Here is a 20,717-nt window from a genome sequence, read left to right on the forward strand (position 1 = left end):
GGACGGGAGAGGACTGGGCAGCCACAGGGCAGCCGAAGAAGAGGCAGCGGCGGCTCCCCTGGGCGGTGGGAATGGTACAGGCCTCCCGGCGGCCCTCGGCAGCGGGAGGGGGTGGCCCCTGGCAGGATGTGGGCTGCGCTGATTGGCCGAGCCGCCTGCAGCCCGCAGCGCGCCATGGTACCCACGGACGGAGGCGGCCAAGTGATGTGGCTGGTGTCGTGTCCGTGCCGTGCCGTGCCGTGCCGTGCCGTGCCGGCCCGTGCTACCCCGTCTCGTCCAATGCTATCCCATCCCATGACATGCCATTCTGCCCCTTGCCATGCCATAGCATCTCATTCTGTTCCATCCCATGCCATGTCATCGCATCTCCTATCACACCATGTACATGCCATCTAACATCATGCCACGCAGTTTCATGCTGCACCATGGCATGCCTTGCCTGTTGTGCCACAGCCTGCGTGCCAGGCAGTGCTATGTGGTGCCGTGCTGTGCACGGAGCCAGACCTCAAATTTCACCGTAGCAAAGCAAAGCACATGCCAACTGGTGGGCTGTTATTTTAGGAGCTGATGGGAGTCATGTGCCTGAATCTTCTCCTAGTTTAAAACCACCACTCCTCATCCTATCACAACAGACCCTACTAGAAAGTCCCCATGTTTCTTATGGGCCCCTTTTAAGTACTGAAAGGCTGCAATAAGGTCTCCCCAGAGTCTTCTCCAGCTGGGACAAGCCCAGCTCTCTCAGCTGTTCCTCACAAGAGAGGTGCTCCACCCTCTGATCTGTGGCCCTTCTATGGACCCTCTCCCACCGGTCCATGTCTTTCCTGCACTGAGGACTGGACACGGACTCCAGACGGGGTCTCACCAGATCAGAGGGGCAGAATCACCTCTCTCAACCTGCTGGCCACGCTCCTCTGGGTGCAGCCCAAGATACAACTGGCCTCTTGGGATGCAAGTGCACATTGCCAGCTCATGTCCTATCTCTCATCCAGCAGTGCCCCTAAGTCCTTCTACTCCAGGGTACTCTCAATCCCTTCATTCCTCAGCCTGTATCAATACTAGGATTGCTCTAATTTAGGTGCAGGACCTGTCAAACCTGATGAGTTTTAATGGACCCACTTCTTCAGCCTGTCCAAGTCCCTCTGGACAGTATCCCATCCCTCGTCGTCAGCTGCACCATTCAAATTGGTATGAAATGGTGGGCAGGGAAAGGAAAGAAGGGAGAACAGGCTTTGGGATTATGCTATGCTGTTTTTCCTACTGGTTACTTGCAATACCCTATTTCATACTGCATATTCTTTGTACTTAGGTCTTGAGCCCAGTGGCTCAGCTGTCAGCAGTGTCAAGTCCCACTGCCTTTGCTACAGACAGCAGCAGGCTACCTACCTGGTGTGAATAAAGAGGCACAAGCAAGCCCTTGGGAATAAACTGTTTATTCTTGGAGCTGCCCAGGGCCTCTATGGTCCTAGAGCCACACACCTCTTTGGGTTCCCAGCTACTTCCCTCTTTAATGAGTTGGGCTGCAGGGGCTCCTACAGCCTGTGCAGGGCTCCTGTGCGCACAGGGGGCTTTGGCCTGTGCTTACTTTTTTTCTTTAACGTCTCCTTCACAGTTTCCAGAACTTCAAGGACAACGGCTCTGATGTACTCGATCTCTGCATCCTGCTGCTCAGCTCTGGAGGCAGTAGCAGAGCTTTGCATGGACGTTACCTTGCTTGCTCCTGGGATCTGCTGTTTCAGTGGTCTGGGTGATCTTGGACTTGACCCATCCTGACAACTGAGGAACTTTGAAAACGGACAGCATCCTGCAAAGGATGACAAGATGGAGCTAACCCTGTCAACAGCCTCTACGGTCATTCCATCAATACAAGTCTGAAAAGATGCTCTGCTGGAAGCTGCTGGCTCTTCTCCAGACTTGCTCACTACGGAGGCTCTTCTGGCACCTGGCCCACTGGATGCCAAATGCTCCAACAATATCTCCAACACCGCTGTCACAATCTCCTGAGCCACCAGTCCAGTTTTGTCCTGGAGATCCATGTAAATCTGCAAAAGCTCTGCCTCACTGGTCCTGGCAAACAACCTTCCTTTGACCCCATGGGGAGCCTTCCCTGAGGCATGGTTGGGCTGATCCTGCGCCGTCACTATCTCGACCTTGTCCTCAGCCAACTCTTGAAGCTCCTTCTCTTCTTCAGGCAGTAAAACCTGCAGCTGGGATATGTTCTCAGGCACTTCCTGTTTGGCACATTCGGAAGGCTAAAATGAGGAGCAGATCATGAGTGAATGTGTTCCTCTGCCTTGGTTTGCTTTCCTCTTCCTCTTCACAAGACCCCTGCCCAGACAAAGTCTTAGCAATCAAGCTTGAAAAGCTCTAGTTTCTCCACAGGCCACCCAGCATATAGAGCTTTCCGGTCCCCCGTGGCCAGGAGACAAGTGTCTTGAGCACTCCTCAGAACCAAGCACTGCCATTTCACTTAGAGCAAAGGGCACTGTAGCCCCACTGGACCTCAGCACTGGAGCAGCAGGCTCTTTGCTCCAGTCTCTTCTGCCATGGGTCTCAGCCGCTCTCGGCTGACAGTGCTACCCTGAACCAGAGCAGCCCATTTACCCCTTCTTAAGGCCAAATGCTAAGAATGGCTGTTTTCAAAGCAGAAAAGGGAACAACCCTTTTTCTTGTGGCACCTGGTTATTATCTGCCAGCCCAAGGAAATACGTTGGCCTTGATGAGGCCACACCTGGAATCCTGTGTTCAGTTCTGGGTCCCTCACTACAAGAGAGACACTGAGGTGCTGGAGTGGGTGCAGAGAAGGGCAGCGGAGCTGGTGCAGGGCCTCGAGCACAATGGGGGGATGGGGAAGGGCTGAGGGACCTGGGGGGTTCAGTCTGGGGAAGAGAAGGCTCAGGGGGACCTGATCCCTACAACTGCCTGACAGGAGGTTATAGTGAGGTGGGGTCAGTCTCCTGAAACTGAAAAAGCTGCGAGTCACGAAGAGCAGCGTCTGAAATTGCCCTCTGCTATCATTTGCCATTCCGCAGTTTGGCAGCCGGATGCCATGGCAGGAGGAGCTAAACCCTTCACCCTGGCATATACACCACCCCGGGCAAAGTGTAATGTGCCCCGATTCTTGTCTCTGACTGCAACCCTCTAACAAGGCCACGTCGCACACCAGCACAACCGCCTCAGCACCAAGCAGTGCTTGCAAACACCCTCTCCTGAGACCTGGGTACCAAAGCGCTGCCACACAGCAGAGGTGGTCCCCAGCACCCAGCAGCTCCTACTCACCACACCCTGTAGTGTGCTGACTGCTTCTCTCCTCTTTCCCAGATGCATTTTGCAGCCGACCCGCTGGAGGAAGCGCTGCACTTTTTCCAGTGCCTCCAGTCTACCAATCCGTTTCTCGATGCCAGGGAGAATCCTGTCAAGAGACAGGAAAGCACCTGAGAAGGAGCTGCTCTATCTTGCCCATGCCCTTTCCTGCTCTGCCATTCCCATCGTCCTGCTCCTGGTTGCTTTGCTCTGGCAAATCCCAGCTGCCTGCCCAAGGCTCCAAACACAGACTGCAGCAATGCGTTCATAGCCTTCCACGAGTGAGGTTTGTTCACTTTCTCTCAGAGACCACAGGCCCCCTTCAAGAGCAAGCATTACCTGGCCTTTTCTTACCTCTCTCTCCTTGCCCTCTCTCCACTTGGCAACCTCTTTCTCTGCTCGTGCACCAGCCACTCTCGCAGCTGAGAAATGTGCAGCTCATCTGGCAGGTCAGCAGCACCCTCTAATTTGTCCACTTCTTGCCAAAGCTTGTGCTGAAAGGTGACACAGGGTGTGACTTACTGTTGCTGGACAAGTGTTCATGCCTCTGCATGCTGAGGCATCCCATGAGCTCAGGACAGTGCTCTGCTTCAGCCACGCAACCAGGGCAGAAGAGAAATGCTTTGCTTGAGACCCTGCATGTTTGTATGGACCCTTTCTGCCCGTGCCCAGCCCTGCAGCAGCTCACATAGCAGCAACACCCAGATAGGTAGCAGCCACACACCAGCCACACACACAGCCCTCACCTCTCCTGCACTGGCTACCTCCCCAGGATGCCATAAGCCCTTGTCACCATACCACTGACCCGTGTCCATGAACACTGCACTTTGCCTACCTCCTCCTTCCTGAACATGTTCTCTGCATCCACCTTGAGCCTGACCAGGTGCTGCCTGTACTCATTGAACTGCTTCAAAGTGCAAACCACCTATGGAAAGATGAGGGCAGAAATCCCTCAGGAATTGTCAAGCCAGCTACTTGTGCTTCCCAGGGATGTGAGCCCCACAGCCCTGTGCCATCCACCAGCAAGCAGTGGCTGCAGCAAGTGCTCTGGGAACCCCGCTTGATAGGGGCTGGCTTTATCAGCCCAAAGTCCAAACCTACTCTGCTATCATAGGTGATGGAACCCTCTCTCTTCAGCATCTGCAGGTGGTCCTTGCGATGGTGGTAGGCCTGCAGATGTGGGTCATGCAGGCTGTTGTATTCCATGCTCAGCAGGTGGCAGTAGGGATCTTCCAGGTTGAAAAAACCTGAAGACTGGAAAAGCTGCAAGAGAGGTTTCCCAAAGCATGAAGAAGGGAAGAGAAAGCAGCAAAGAAGTGCCAATGGCTCTGCACCAGGGAGCCAGGAGCTTCCCTCGACCCGCAAGCACTGTCAGACTGAAGGGCTACAGTGCCCACTGCAGAGCAGGTGGCAACAAGGACTTCTTTGAATGATAGGGACCCCATAAAAAAGGAGAGCTTTCCAAACCCTTCCCATTTCCTTTACCTTTCCCCCTAGTACTGCCCTGCAGAAGACAGGCTTGGTGCCGGGGTACACAGGGATCTTGGCCCCGAGCGGCAGATCCAGCAGCTGAGTATGTCCTTCTGCCAGTAACAGTCTCTTGCTCCTGAGCTAAAAAGAGGGAGGCATCAGACATTACCTCCATAAACCTCCCACCCAGATGGCAGTTCCCAGAAAGGCTTTCAGAAGACTCCAACCAAGAGGAGTACCAAGAGCAGCCCAATTAAAAGCTGCTCTCTGCTTCCTCGCAGCTCCCATCCCTTCCTCAACACCTCCTGCCTGCTTAGCCACAAGCTGGGCTGGGCAGAGAGGCAAGAATCCCTGAAAACTCTTCCCAACCACTCTTGGACCCCTCCCAGCTCCCCAGGCACATCAGAAAGCCTTAGAGCAGCCTCCCATGTCCCAGGCTGCTGCACCAAGTCCTTACCATCAGCTTGTTACTCCTCTCTGCCCGCTTCCCCTCTGTGCTGGGCTGCATGTCTGTGCCTCCATGGCCAGCAGCAGGAGGGTGCTCCATGGCTATTCCAAGTGTTTTCCTGGGGCTGTAACACTGTGCTGGCACATCTCACTCCAGAGGCACCCGGTGGCAGCCACCACAGATGCTGCTATGTAAAGCAGTTGCCCATTGTTGCATTGATGTGTTGCCATGTCACTGCCCGGCTGTGCCAGGGCCTGCCTGAAGCCCATCTGGCCATGCATTTGGGACACCATTCATGTGCATGCGAATAGCATGGAATAGCACGAGGACAAAGAGTGGTCCTGCTCAGACAGGAGGCATTGGACTAACTGTAGACAGGGGCTGCTTTGGAACCTGCGAGAGTGCCTGCAGTGCCCCCTGGGCCAAGTATATGCAGTTTCCTATGGAGGCACTAAAGAGCTGCATTTGTAGAGAAACAGTCAAAACAGGTAGAAGCTTTACCATCAGCATGTGGGAATTAAGGCAATGCCCAAACCCAGGTCATAATGAACTCCTGAGATTTTATTGGGAAGATCAGATGGAGTTCCAGGAACCTTTGTTCCAGCACACACAGGCCTTTTGCCTTTTGGCAGGAGACAAAGCACATAGCTGTGGGGAGTAAAGGATGCCATAGATAGCCAGCATGTCTGGCATCTACACAACAGCCTGGGGGGACCAAGTCACTCTTGGGCTCTCCCAGGGGGTAGCAGGCAGCGCCTGACATTCTGCATGGGTACAGGATGGTTCCTCTCCACCATGCTTTGCCTTCCCCCCCTTGAGCTTCTGCTGCCCCGTCCCTCTCACATGTTCCTTCTGCTCCAGCAGGACTCCTCCACAGGCCACAGGATGTAGACCTCAGAGGTACCATCACTGCTGCCACGGAGCACCTCTGGCCCACAGTGTGTCCCCATCAGTGTCCCTTTCCATGGGTCATGCTCCCCAGACTGCTGGCTCTATCACTACTGGCAATCGTGGGAATACAGTTGGAGTTGATAATCTTACAGGTCTTTTCCAACCTAGTTGATTCTATGATTACCAGCACCCCCATGGACCACTAGAAGCAGGTAGTAGTCAGTGGGACTTATTAAACTGGGCAGCCTCTTGGCAACATCTCTGATCCAAGCTCAGGGTAGGCATCACAGCTCCCTTGAGTGGGTCAGGCTGACAGATAGGTGCCTCTGTACCTTTCAAAGTCATCCACTACCACCAACCACTGCCTTCTCTTGGAAGCACTGGTAGCTCTATTGGTGGGGCAATTGGCTGTTGTTCTGTTGTGGTAGGTAACACCCTGTTAGCCCCCTTGCAGAGCTGTGAAGTGGTTCCAGGTGGGAATGTCAGGCTTTGGAGAAAGCCCCTTGCTTTTATTTGTCCTCTTCCTCCTCCTTTTGTTGTTTGTTTGCCTGCTCAAACTGCAGTGTTTGTCCTGTTTGCCCACTCAAATTGCCTTGCCATGCTTTCTGGGCAGCGTTTTATCCTTTTGGAGGTGGTGCTGCTCCTGCTCCTGTGCAAGTTCCGACATGGACTTTAGCTCCCTTTGTGGCTCTTTCCATTCAGCAGAGACTCCTGGCCACTGTTTTCCCCAGCTCCAGCGCTGGAGGCAGGGGCTGCCTTGGAAACACTGAGAGGCGAGTGTGCCCGTGGTACTCCCTGGCCTGTGTATATTCAGTTTCTCACACATGCACTGAACACCTTGCTGTGGCTCTGGAGGTACAATCCTGGGCCTGCTGAAGGCCTTCTGCTGCCCTCTGGGCACCTTGCTCAGTGCCTTGCAGGAGGGATGGGAGGAGAGTTCCTGAGCTCCCCTGTTTCAATTGTCCCTGCTTCCTTTGATGGTGTGACTGGCACAGGGAGGCAGAGCAGTGGCAAGACCTTCCCTGGTTGCAGATTCTCTTTGTTGCTTGGATTTCCTTTCTTCCTCTAATACCTTTCTTCATGGTTTCCAGAGCTTCAAGGACAATGGTTCTGGCATATTTGATCAGTTCTGCACCCACTGCTCAACTCTGGAAACGCCTTTTGGGTGCTCTCCTTGGCAATCTCACACCTCATTTGTGAAACAGCAGTGTTTTGCAGTGGTTGCAACACAGGCAGTCTCTCTTCCTTCGCTCTCCTAAAGAAAGCAGAGGAGCAGCAGGACATCACTGCAAGGAGATTTCTGCAAAGAGCCTGGGCAGTGTTTTGGAGAAATAAGTGTATTGAAAAAAACCAGACACAAAGTCTTTGTAGACAGTACAGAGACTGCAGACACAGGAACATCCTGATGGGGAAGGCTGTGTGGAGACTGATGAGGCAGGCTATCATGGAGTGCTTTGGATAAAGGAGGAAATTTTACCTTCTCGTCAGGTTCATCCTGCTTTTCCAGGCCTACAACTGACCCCATCCACATAAGCCAGCACCAGTTTTGTCCCGCTGGGCAATCTGCTGTGAACACTGAACTTATGTTGGGACTCATGCCTTGAACAAAGCCCCCTGACACAGTTCACCTGCTTCAGCAGGTCCTGGACTTGGCTGCTGCTGAGGCCTTGTGCTGTATACTCGTCACGTTAACTCAGGTCATCACTTGTGCCAAATCTGGCTGCTGAGTGCAACAGTTGTCTCTCAGGAGACTGACGGTCCAGAGGTATTAGTGCCAAGCTGAGGTTCAGAGACTGACCCAGCTTCTGAGTCTCTGCCTCCAGAACAGCAGCTTTAGGCTCCCTGAGCACCGCTGCTAAGGAGTAAGACAGCTCTTGGTGAAGGTCCGACAGCTCCTGGTTGGTCTTTGCACAACACTCAATATAGTCCTGCTTGTATTTTCGTTCCTGTGCCAGCTGTGCCTGCAGAAGGGACACCTGAAAGAGGCAAAAGGCTGAGCTCAGACAAGCCCACACTCTCTGGACCATCCACAGCTGCTTAATACCGGCTGTCAGGAAGATGCACCCTCTAATTCCAGCCCTGGCACTCTGTTCTTGCGGAATGGGAAGTAACAGGTTCCCAGAGTCACCGTGCACTGAACTGAGATTATCAACAATTCTGAGTTTCTGGCTGGCATTCCATTCACATGTATGACACCAACACATTACATGTGTATTAAAGAGGAAGGTTCCTACAGGATTTAGTAATCCAGCTCTCTTTTTTCAACAAAGAGATTTGGGCTACTGACACTTCAGTGCCACAAGCTGCTTCCTCAGTGGAGTGCTACTGGTTACACAAGGTACTGAAGATCTGTGCTGTTATGAACAAGTTTAAAAGAAGGCTGTGTTATGAACAAGCTTAAAAGCCTGACAGCTAACACACAGAAAGGGAGCAAACCCATTTTCCCTAATTAAAGCATTTCACAAATGAGCAGAGCATAATGTGATCAATAAAGCCCAGGAGGAAAATGATCCTCAAAGGACTGCCGAGGCCTTGAAACTCCTCAAACTCAATTATTTCCTGGCAACACAGGGTTGTGCCTGCTGGGCATTTTAGTAGGAGAGACCCACAGCTCTCGTGTGCTGTTAGGTTGGCACTGCAGTGCCAGCAGCTCTGCCGTGTTGCCCTCTGACTGCTTGGGAGTGGAGGAGATGCACACAGAAAGTAAGACATCAAAGGGATTTCTTACAACAACCAATATGCATGGGTTAGGGAATACCTCCACTGAAGGGAGGGACAGATCTGAGCTTCCTTCTGAAACAGTAAGGGCATCTTTGGGAAACAGGGCTTGAAACCCCCCCCCATGGGAAGGTAACCCAGAGTATGAATGGGAGAACTGGCCATCTCCTGCAAAGAGCATCTCCCAGGAAGCAGGAGATAAAGTTCCCATTCTGCTGCTTCCCAGACCCAGAGGAGTGCCCTCAGTAACCAGCTGAGGACTATTTTTGGAGCAGAGCACCTCACTTTTCCTGCTGAGCTGCTGAAGCAGGTCCATAGTGCAGGCAGGCACAGCAACCACAAGGGGAGGGAGCTTCAGACCATTTTCTGTAGCAACAGAACTTCAGACACTGAGGCTTCCTGGTGCAAAGGAATATATCTTTATCTCATTAAGATATACCTCGATGGCTACAGCAGTGTTCTTGGCTCGCTCGCCAGATCTAAGCATCACACACTCTACTCACACAAGTCTTACATACATTTTGCTCTGACCACCTGCGAAGGTTCACCTCCTCGGGGAGACCAGGGTGTAACAGCCCCAGAAAAGTACATGGAAGAGAAGTCTGGCGGCTGCTGCTACTGCCAGTACCTCTGTCAAAGGATGCAATAGGGTTCAGTACCTGGAATGCACATTCTTACACAGATAAAACAAATGTCCCTCCAATGCTTAGGTCTCTGACTCTGTCCAATACTGGGATAGTGATTAGCACAGAATAGCAATACAAGACTAACGACTGCCTGAAGGCTATAAGCTCTGGCACTGCCTCATTTCCCTGAAGCTCTGATAAGATGCAAGTTCCACTGTTAATTGAGCCAAGGGAAAACAGGAAGAGTCAGCAACATGAGTAAGACTCAGTGGGAAAGTCATAGAATGATTATGGTTGGAAGAGACCTTAAAGACCTTCCAGTTCCAACCCCCTGCTATGGGCAGGGACACCTCCCACTAGAGCAGGTTGCTCCAAGCCCCTTTGTCCAACCTGGCCTTGAACACTGCCTGGGATGCAGCAGCCACAGCTTCTCCGGGCAGCCTGGGTCAGTGTCTCTCCATACTCACAGGGAAGAACTTCCTAATGTCTAATCTAAATCTTCCCTCTGGCAGCTTAAAGCCACCGCCCCTTGTCCTATCCTTATATGCCCTTGTAAAAAGTCCCTCTCAGATTTCTTGTAGGCCCCCTTTAGGTATTGGAAGACTCTTAGTCTCTCCAGAGGCCTCTCTTCTGCAGGCTGAACAGTCTCAGCTCTCTCAGCCTGTCTTCACAGGAGATGCTCCAGCCCTTGGAGCATCTTTGTGACCCTCCTTTACATCCTTGGAACATTCTCTATTTTCTGTCAAGTTCCAGTCTTAGGAATCTCCTCTCATCCCTCTCCCACCCTGCCTGACCTTTAGGCAAGTCAAAGGTTAGACCTAGGTGAATGATGCTGTCTGGTCATGGCCAGCAGATGTGTCTGACTGGGTATTTCCACTGCCCAGTGTAATCACTTCCTGCCAGCCAAGCAAAACTCGGGCTGTAGCATCATGCAAAGTTGTGCCCATGAGTACAGCAGCCACAGCAGCTGCTGCTGAAAGCTTTCCTACTCCTCACCTGGTTCTGCAACTCAGTTAACTGACGACTGCAGTGTGCATGAGACTCCTCCTGTGAAGGGAACACAAGGATTTCTTTTTAGTCTCCAGTCTGACCATGGCCATTGTCTATATTCAACTCCTACCAGATCTGCCACTGGGATTTGTGATCATTCCCCCATATGGCCATAGCCTCTTCCCACCAAGTGAGACCCTGTTCTCACCTGTTTTGAAGCTGGCATCTTGTGCTTGTCAGATGGCAGTGACCCATCACGGTAAAACCTCCTCAGCCTCCTCCGCTCACACTCCACCTGCACGTTGGATAGGAGAAAGGGTCAGAGAAACCTGCCACCAAGCAAGGAGCAAAAGGGGCTCTGGACATCATGGCAAGGAGATTTCCACTCAGAGACTGTTAACTGCACTAGGGGCAAAAAGCTACTTGAAACAGACTATAGAAGACAAAGCATGAGAGGACGCTCTCCAGTGGACCATGAGGCTTAGCATAGGCAGAGAAGGCCTGTTTTACCTGTTCAAGAGTCTTCTTGAGCTCTGCATTGAGTTGCTTCAGCTCAGTCTTCTCAACTTCCAGCCTTGCAACTTGTTGCTGCAGATGTTCCAGCCGCTGTGACAGGAGCCTCTTCTCTGAGAGCCATGATTGCTGCTCTCCTTCTGCAACAGCCTGGTGAGGAGATTCAGAGGAGATCATGTGAGCTTGATGTCACATGAAGGTCAGAAAGTTGTTAGAATCAGCAAGCTGGGGAGAGTGACAGGACTCAGAAATGGACAGTGCTAAGTCCTTTCTCCTTCTGGTCCACAGGCCAAAACAACATACACTCTTCCTAGGAGCCTTCCTCCAGATCACCTCAGTGAATGGTGATTCTGATAACCTCTGCTGATACATATATAGTGCTACAAATAGTCTTGATATCAGCACTGTAATGATCTGTATGGATGCCACTGAAATCTCGCATGGTTTTCACAGTTCTTGCCCTTGTCACTTCTCTGCTTCAACAGAGAAGAAATTCTCTATCAATAGATCCCAGTACCTGTCATCATCCTGATGGGGCTCAGAGTAATATTTACCAAGTAATGTATAAACGTATAATGCTTTTTATTAGTAGCATTTTTTCCATGTCTGTATAGTAACGTAATGCTAAAAGTATTGGCAGTCCCAGGCAAGTGTGCAGCACAGGCTGTTGCAGCAGTTCCACTGGCAGTACCTAGGTCAGATCATCTTGGAGAAATCCACAACTGATTTGCTGTCCTGCATTTTGGATTGTGCCACAAGTACACCCTGAATGTGCAATTAAGCCTTAAACCTGACCTGGCAATGGTACGAATTCCATTGGTTTAAATACACGGGAAAACCTGTACCTCAGACATCGGCATCTCTGAAAGCATCCTAGAATCACAGAATCAAAGAATAGTTTGGGTTGGAAAGGACCTTACCATCATCCAGTTCCAACCCCTCTGCCATGGGCAGGGACACCTCCCACTAAACCCTGCCACCCAAGGCTCTGTCCAACCTGGCCTTGAACACCACAAGGGATGGAGCATTCACAACTTCCCTGGGCAACCCATTCCAGTGCCTCACCACCCTCACAGGAAAGAATTTACTCCTTAGATCCAATCTAAACTTCCCCTGTTTAAGTTTGAACCCATTACCCCTTGTCCTATCACTACACTCCCTATTGAAGAGTCCCTCCCCAGCATCCCTATAGGGCCCCTTCAGATACTGGAAGGCTGCTATGAGGTCTCCACGCAGCCTTCTCTTCTCCAGGCTGAACAGCCCCAACTTTCTCAGCCTGGCTCCATACGGGAGGTGCTCCAGCCCCTGACCATCCTCGTGGCCTCCTCTGGACTTGTTCCAACAGTTCCATGTCCTTTTTCTGTTGAGGACACCAGAGCTGCACACAATGCTCCAAGTGAGGTCTCATGAGAGCAGAGCAGAGGGGCAGGATCACCTCCTTGGACCTGCTGGTCACGCTCCCTTGGATGCAGCCTAGGATGTGGTTGGCTTTCAGGCTGTGAGCGTGCACTGAAGCTGGCTCTTGTTTATTTTCTCATCGACCAACACCCCCAAGTCCTTCCCCGCAGGGCTGCTCTGAATCTCTTCATCAGGTCCCATGCACTTGTGCACGTTCAGGTTCTTAAGATGGTCTCGCACCCGATCCTCTCCTACGGCGGGCCTAGGGTCTTCATTCTCACAGTCCCTGCATCTGCCTTCCAAGACATGGGTGGTGTTGTCAGGGAATTTGCCAGTGAAGACCAAGGCAAAGCCATTCAGAACCTCAGCCTTCTCCAAATCCAGGGTAGCCAGTTCTCCTGATAGCTTCCGGAGGGGGCCTACGTTGTCCCTAGTCTCTTTTATTTGCTACGTACCCGTATAATCCCCTTCCTGTTATCTGTAACATCCCTAGCCAAGTTTAATTCTAACTGGGCCTTAGCTTTCCTAATCTGGTCCCTAGCTTACGGACAACATCCCTGTATTCTTCCCAGGCCGCCTGTCCTTGCTTCCACCATTTATAAGCCTCTTTTTTTCCTTCTAATTTTCCTCTTCAGCTGCCCTCGCAGCCTTTCCTGTGCGTGGGGCGCAGGTTCTCGCATGGGCTCACCCATGATGGGCACGGCTGGAGGACGTGGCTGGGCAGGGCTGAATCCCAACCCCATGGACACATCCCAACTGCAGCACATGAGCACTGCTCAGGTTGATCACTGACTGCTTGTGGGACAGGGCAGGAGCACAGGAGATGGTCCTGGCACATCCAAAGTTGGCCAGCTCAGGCTTAACCCAGTTTATTGATTATTTAAGCACCAAAGTGTGTCCTGTCGTCTCAGGGGGTCACGTAACCATTGCCCAATGTCCCCCATGAAGCTGCACCCCCCTCAGGGCTCATCCCCATCCCCCGCTCCCAGCAGTTCTGGAACTCTGGGGTGATGTCACAGACGGGGTCACAGCGGCACCACCCATGCCCAGGTAACAGCACAGACCTCCACCCCTGAACCCACAGTTAGCCCCTGCTCCTACCTACGTGCTCCATCCCTTCTGCCCTGCTCCTGCCCTGCGCTTCTGCCCTACTCCCAGCCCTTTCCTCTTCTTCCATCCCTACACCTTTGTTCCTCGCTTCTTACACCCGACCTTCCTACCTGGAATACAGCACCAGAAGAAGTCCACCCTTGCGATGGTGGAGATGGACGAACCAATGGAGGTGGATGGGGAGATGGAAGAACGAGTGGAGGTGGATGAGGAGGTGGACGAGGAGGTGGACGAACCGATGGAGGTGGATGCGGAGGAGGAGGAGGCGATGGATACCAGTTCTTTGTTGTTTCTTCTATTTTTTGTTGCTTTGTAAATACATTTCCTGATGTTCTCCTGACCCAGTCTCTCTTTGTATTCACTGCGATCACACGTGCTTTGGCAGACAAGGGGTTTCCACTTGCTCTGTGCTCCCAGGGCTGGAGGAGCCATGGGGCTGGTGCTGGGGGCTGGGGCACCCCAACTGTCCTCACGTGGGCTCCCTGCCCTGGCAGAGCGGCTCTTTCAGGCTCTCTGCAGCTGTGGGCAGGGCTGGGCACGGGTGAGGGACCAAAGGTCTGGGCGCTCAGCCCGACCCCTGGGTGGCTGCAGGGCGCCTGCTCTGGTGCTGCCATCGGGCACAGCCTGTGCCAGCGCTGACCAAGGCTCCTCGGGCTGCTCCTCAAGCTGGGGGAAACACGGCCACGTACAAGGAATCAGTCCTGGAATCTCAGAATCACAGCGTGCCCGGGCTCGCGTCCCTGCGGGGAGCAGCCTGCGCCCGGCATCCTGTTGGATGCTGCTGCCCAAACCAAGCCTTTGACCCCCTTCCTCCCACTGAGTCCCTTGGTCCCCATCCCGCAGGGTGGGAAGAGGGGCTGGGGCTGCAGCTGGTTTGGGATACCAGATGTTGGCGGCTGCAGCTGGAGCCAGGGTCACCCGCCGGTGCTCTCATGTGGGACCCTGCAAGCAGGCAGGGAGGGGGAGCTGCCAGCAGGAGAATGGCAGCGGGGTGCAGGGGGAGCTGCTGCGTGCATGAGGTGTGCGTGCAAATGCAGACGGGCACACGCGAGTTCAAGGTGCGGAGCTGTTGCAGACCCCTCCTGAAGCAGGCAGCCCTGGGCACCCGCTGCTGGCACCACATCTTGTGCTGCCCTCGCAGCCTTTCCTGTGCGTGGGGCGCAGGTTCTCGCATGGGCTCACCCGTGATGGGCACGGCTGGAGGACGTGGCTGGGCAGGGCTGAATCCCAACCCCATGGACACATCCCAACTGCAGCACATGAGCACTGCTCAGGTTGATCACTGACTGCTTGTGGGACAGGGAAGGAGCACAGGAGATGGTCCTGGCACATCCAAAGTTGGCCAGCTCAGGCTTCAGCCATTTTATTGATTATTTAAGCACCAAAGTGTGTCCTGTCGTCTCAGGGGGTCACGTAACCATTGCCCAATGTCCCCCATGAAGCTGCACCCCCTTCAGGGCTCCTCCCCATCCCCCGCTCGCAGCAGTTCGGGAACTCTGGGGTGATGTCACAGACGGGGTCACAGGGGCACCGCCCGTGCCCAGGCAACAGCACAGACCTCCACCCCTGAACCCACAGTTAGCCCCTGCTCCTACCTACGTGCTCCATCCCTTCTGCCCTGCTCCTGCCCTGCGCTTCTGCCCTACTCCCAGCACTTTCCTCTTCTTCCATCCCTACACCTTTGTTCCTCGCTTCTTACACCCGACCTTGGTACTTGGAATCCAGCCCCAGAAGAAGTCCACCCTTACGATGGGGCAGGTGGACGAACCGATGGAGGTGGATGAGCAGGGGGACGAACCGATGGAGGTGGATGAGCAGGGGGACGAACCGATGGAGGTGGATCAGGAGGAGGACGAGGCGATGGATACCAGTTGATGAGTGGTAAGGCAGCACAGGTCCCCATCCACTGCAGGCAGTCAGGGTGGGTTGGCTGCTGCCATGCTGCGGCTGGGGCTGTGTGCGGCGGCCCCGCTGCAGGGACACGGTTCCCGGTGGCCTCAGCCTGGTGGCACAAGCACCACCACCGCGCTGCCCTGCGCTGCCTTGGGGACACACGAGCCGAGTGTGATCTCGTAGAGTCCCGCTCTCCGCAGCGTGTGGCAAACACAATGACCATCAGTAGCCTCATGAAATGACCTCGTGCTGCTTGTTTCCACGGCTGGTCGACAGGGAGGTTTTCACGGCGTTTGAAGGCTTCGTTAGAAGTGCTCCAGTTTATGTTGAAGATTGTTGTTGTTGAAGAAGACTGTTTGTTATTACCATAGGACTTGTAGGTTTAGGTAGAATAGGTGTAGGTTTAGGAATAAGCGTTGTTCTTTTAGATAGAGTAGTTGTAGTTTTAGGTAGAAGAGTTGTATTTTTCAGAAGAACAGTTGCTCTTTGTTGTTTATTTTGTTTATTTTTTGTTGTTTTGTAAATACATTTCCTGACGTTCTCCTGACCCAGTCTCTCTTTGTATTCACTGCGATCACACGTGCCTTTGGCAGACAAGGTTAGAATCACAGAACAGAATCACAGAATAGTCTGTGTTGGACAGGACCTTACCACCATCCAGTTCCAACCCCCTTGCCATGGGCAGGGACACCTCCCACTAAACCCTGCCACCCAAGGCTCTGTCCAACCTGGCCTTGAACACCACAAGGGATGGAGCATTCACAACTTCCCTGGGCAACCCATTCCAGTGCCTCACCACCCTCACAGGAAAGAACTTCTTCCTTCTATCAAATTTAGCTTCCCCTGTTTAAGTTTTAACCCATTACCCCCTGTCCTATCACTACCGTCCCTAACGAAGAGTCCATCCCCAGCACCCCTATAGGCCCCCTTCATATACTGGAAGGCTGCTATGAGGTCTCCACGCAGCCTTCTCTTCTCCAGGCTGAATCTCCACAACTTTCTCAGCCTGTCTTCATACTGGAGGTGCTCCAGCCCCTGACCATCCTTGTGGCCCTTCTCTGGATTTGTTCCAACATATCCATGTCCTTTTTCTGTTGAGGACACCAGAGCTGCACACAATGCTCCAGGTGAGGTCTCACGAGAGCAGAATAAAGGGTCAGGATCACCTCCTTGGACCTGCTGGTCACGCTCCTTTTGATGCAGCCCAGGATACAGTTGGTTTCTAGGCTGTGAGCACACACTGAAGCCGGCTCATGTTCATTTTCTCATTCACCAGCACCCCCAAGTCCTTCTCCGCAGGGCTGCTCTGAATCTCTTCTCTGCCCAACCTGTAGCTGTGTCTGGGATTGCTCCAACCCAGGTGTAGGACCTTGCACTTGGCATGGTTAAACTCCAAGAGGTTGGCATCAGCCCACCTCACAAGCGTGTCAAGGTCCCTCTGGATGGCATTCCTTCCCTCCAGCGTATCAACCGAACCACACAGCTTGGTGTCATCGGCAAACTTGCTGAGGGCGCACTCAATCCCACTGCCCATGTCAGCGACAAAGATGTTGAACAAGACCGGTCCCAACACCGATCCCTGGGGACACCACTGATTACTGGTCTCCAGCTTAGAGATGGTCCTCTAAGCACCATCAACGTCGCTGCAGAGCAGCCATTAGCAAGAAATTGTAAAGTTAGCACATCAGTCTGCTCAAATGAGCCCTTCCCTTTCCATGCCAAATCCGAACCACAACGTCTTGCCTAAGCTTGCCCAATAAGAGAGAACCAAATACCCATCCCCAGCTTTCGCATTTGAGTTAATTTTAACAGCAAGCTCCCTTTTTGGCTAAGCAGACTGTATGTTCATGGGGATATATATTCTCGTATATTTATGGGAAACAACATTAGAATCCTTTGTAGATCTTTGAGTTGACTGATGAACAATCATAGCGCCTACCTGGTGATGAAACCGGTCCGTGTCCCTCTCTGAAACCGCAGTCTGAAGAATGGCTATTTCTTTCCTCAAAGTCCCATTGGCCAATTCACACTTCCTGAGGGCAAGAGTCAGGGCTTGTGCTTTCTCCTTCCATTCAATTTCTCCACTTTCAGTCTGCTTCAAAATAGCAATCACACGCTCCAATTCTTTCCCCTTTGCCTTCCTTTCATACTCCAGTTGCTGGGTTAGCTCCTTCTGCCTTTGCAAGGAATGGTCTCTCTCTTGGAGCACTCTCTTCTTCTCTGCTTCCACTTCCTCCCACTTTGGGAGTTTTTGGATTAGTTTCTTTAGCGTGTCCCCTTCATCTCTCCATTGCAAAACTGATGTGAATTGTTTTAGGAGTTTGCTTTGCCTCTGAAGCTCTTCTTCTTTTCCTGTCAGAGCCCTCTCTAAATTCCTGACTCTGTCTTGCTGGGACTTTATCTCTTCCTCCTTCTTTGTCAGAGTCTGCTGAACACGCTGGAGATCTTCCTGAAGAGCTCTTACTTCCTTTTCTAACTCTTCTTGCTCACCGTGAGCCTTGGTTTCTCGCTCCCTCTCACACAAGACTTCTTCCAGGACCTTCTCGTGCTCTCCGTGATGTCTAACTGCCTCGGTGCTCTCAGTTAGCCTAAGCTGGAGATTCTGCAAGGTCTTTAATTCCTCTTCTTGGTGCTGGAGTTTTTGTTTCAGAGCTTCATTGTCTTCATCCCTCTTCCTCACCACTTCCTCAAGCAGACTCACTTGCTTCTGGCATGATCTTAGTGCTATTTTCATGCTTTCACCCTGAAGCTGTAACATGCTCATTTGCTCTGTCTGCTCGAGGAACTCCAAACGCTTCTCCTTCAACATCCCACTCATTTCTTCTAGATCCTGCTCTAGACTCTTGGCTTGCTTGCCTTCTAACTCCTTCTGCTCCTGAAGGTCCTGCACACGCTCCTGCAAAGATATTATCTCTTGATCCTTAGCTTCTAGAGAAGATTCCGCATGTTCTAGTTTTTGCAGTATGGCTTTAGCCTGCATTGCTGCTTCCTCTTTTTGCTGCTGAAGCTCAGAGACAGCCTCCTCCAGAACCCCTATCCTTTTTTCTCTTTCTTTCAGAGCCAGTTCTGTAGCTTGAAGATCTGTTCGCTCAGCTTCAAGTTTTTCTTCCTTTCCCCTGCACGCCTCACATTGCTTTCTAAGGGACAAAATTTCTTGCTCCTTTTCCTTCAGTGCCACTTCAAGATGCTGCAGAATTTTCTTCTGCTCTTCAGAGTCTTGTTCCTGGTTTTGGAAGGTCTCAATCACTTTCTTCTGAGATTCAATCATGAAATCCTTATCTTTCAGTATTGCCTTAGTGTATTCTAAGTCTCTGTGTAAGACATTCATCTTTTCTTCTGTTTTTTCCTCATAGCTCCTCGTTTGTTGCTTTTGGATGTCTATGAGTCTGTCCTTTTCTTTTAAGGTTTCTAAGGTCTGGTCCAGTTGGTCACGGAGAGTCCTCAACTGCATTTCCATGGTTTCTTCAGCTTCCTGGATTTGTTTTTGTTGTGACTCAAGCTCTTGATCTTTCTTAGATAAGGAAAGTGCCATCTTTTCCACTTCACCATGAAGCTCTCGAAGTTGCCCCTCTTGCTGCTCCTTGTACTGCTGAAAGAGTCTTAACTGATCCCTTTGAGAATCACACTCACTCTCACTGTCCCTGAGACTTGCCCTCAGGTGTTCAAGGCTTGCCTGCAGAGATTTCACCTGGTCTCTGTGCATTTCCAGTTCTTGGATTTGCTGAGTAAGAGACACAAGCTCTGAGTTTTTCTCCTTCAAGTTTCCTTTCATATGATCCAGATCCAGAAGCAGATTTCTCACTTGCGATGCACCGTGTTGTTCTAGCATCTTTATTTTCCCTTCCTGGAATTTAATCTCCTGATCCCTCTCCTCCAGCTCTTTGCTCACTTTGCTGACAGCAGTCCTCTGCAATTCTAACTGCTTCTTCAGCTCCTGTATCTGCTCTTGCTGGGAACAGATCTTCAGGTCCCTCTCCTCCAGCTCCTTTCTCACCTGAGTCCTCTGAAGTTCTCGCTGCTTCTCCAGCTCCTGTATCTGCTCTTGCTGGGACCTGATCTCCTGCTCTCTCTCCTGCAGCTCTATACTCATCTTGCTGACAGCAGTCCTCTCCAGTTCTCGCTGCTTTTCCAGCTCCTGCATCTGCTCTTGCTGGGAGTCGATCTCCTGCTCTCTCTCCTGCAGCTCTTTGCCCATCTTTCTCACCTCAGCCCTCTGCATTTCTCGCTGCTTCTCCAGCTCCTGTATCTGCTCTTGTTGGGACCTGATCTCCTGCTCTCTCTCCCGTAGCTCTTTGCTCACCTTGCTGACAGCAGTCCTCTGCAGTTCTCGCTGCTTCTCCAGCTCCCGTATCTGCTCTTGCTGGGATCTGATCTCCCCCTCTCTCTCCTCCAGTTCTTTGCTCACCTTGCTGACAGCAATCCTTTGTTTTTCTTGCTGCTTCTCCAGCTCCAGTATATGTTCTTGCTGGGATGCCACCTTCTGTTCTTTCTCTCTTATGTCCTTAACAAACTGACCAAGAGTAGCTTTATGCACTTCTTCCTGGTTTTCCAGCATTCCCATCTGTTCCTGGTATAACTTCACTTCTGCCTCCCTCTCTGACAGGATGGCAGTCATATGAGCGAGGGTCTCCTGCAAAGCTTTTATCTCCGATGTCTCTTTCTGGAGCATCTGGATTCTCTCCTGCTGGGTTTCCACTTCCTCATTTTTCATTTTTAAGAGGGACAACGTTGTTTGAAGCTCTTGCTCGAGGCAGTGGTTCATGTCTGTTGCTGTGTTTGCTCGAGCTTCAGAGGCTGACACTGATTCCTGAAGAAGTTTTATCTCACCTGCTAGTTTCTCTTTAACTGCCTGCAGTCTGTCCCGTTCGTGCTGTGAAACAGGGAGAAAAAGGCTCAATCATTCCATTGCTATGGCTTTGCTTTTCATATTGGATTTGACTCCTGCTCTAGTGGCAGTCAAAGGCTGCCTGCTCTCACCCTTCCTCTTGAGATGCTGTGCCACCCTATACATTGCATCTTTCCCAGCTGACACAGCCAGTTCCACCTTCCTTTTTGCCCTTCCCTGAACCTAGCTCCAGTGTATTCTCTTGGGGAGGAGCTGCCAGAACTGCAGCCAGGATTTAAAGTCCAGATGAAGCACGATTTAGGCAGTGGCTTGATGATGCCGCTCTATTAGGAACTAAAAAGAGAACACTTCATTTCCCTTTTTATTATTTGTTTAAACTTCTATTGTGCAGAACTGTCACGGATTCATCCTCTAGAACCCCACCGTCCTCTCTTGAAGGACTAATAATCAGATCAGTGTCTGTCATTCTGTGTTTGAAACCAGGTCTAGTTTTCCCCTTGCAGACATACATATT

At 51.8% G+C, this 20,717-nt stretch overlaps 2 protein-coding genes across 2 annotated transcripts in view; both read right to left on the reverse strand.

The window, feature by feature from the left end:
- Positions 1-1,414: 1,414 nt before the first annotated feature.
- On the reverse strand, positions 1,415-5,859 carry FSIP2 (fibrous sheath interacting protein 2). Its single transcript, XM_061375371.1, has 7 exons — positions 5,228-5,859; positions 4,786-4,911; positions 4,402-4,563; positions 4,136-4,225; positions 3,655-3,794; positions 3,277-3,409; positions 1,415-2,249 (listed from the first exon to the last, which is right to left on the reverse strand). The coding sequence occupies exons 1-7, from the start codon at positions 5,315-5,317 to the stop codon at positions 1,530-1,532; spliced, it is 1,461 nt and encodes a 486-aa protein (XP_061231355.1). The 5' UTR covers positions 5,318-5,859; the 3' UTR covers positions 1,415-1,529.
- Positions 5,860-6,656: 797 nt separating this feature from the next.
- Positions 6,657-20,717, reverse strand: part of CEP250 (centrosomal protein 250) — a gene marked incomplete at its 5' end in the record, with an annotated part of 31,279 nt that continues 17,218 nt past the window's right edge. Inside the window, 5 exons of the mRNA XM_061375342.1 lie at positions 6,657-8,085; positions 10,450-10,500; positions 10,652-10,738; positions 10,954-11,106; positions 17,297-20,227. Coding sequence (XP_061231326.1) covers positions 7,798-8,085; positions 10,450-10,500; positions 10,652-10,738; positions 10,954-11,106; positions 17,297-20,227 — 3,510 coding nt within the window. The remainder of the gene's footprint in view (positions 8,086-10,449; positions 10,501-10,651; positions 10,739-10,953; positions 11,107-17,296; positions 20,228-20,717) is intronic.

Source organism: Neopsephotus bourkii, unplaced genomic scaffold, assembly GCF_033783945.1.
Source record: "Neopsephotus bourkii isolate Nb327-2 ecotype Australia unplaced genomic scaffold, CSIRO-AGI_Nbou_v1 NB_1663, whole genome shotgun sequence".
NCBI lineage: Eukaryota > Metazoa > Chordata > Aves > Psittaciformes > Psittacidae > Neopsephotus > Neopsephotus bourkii.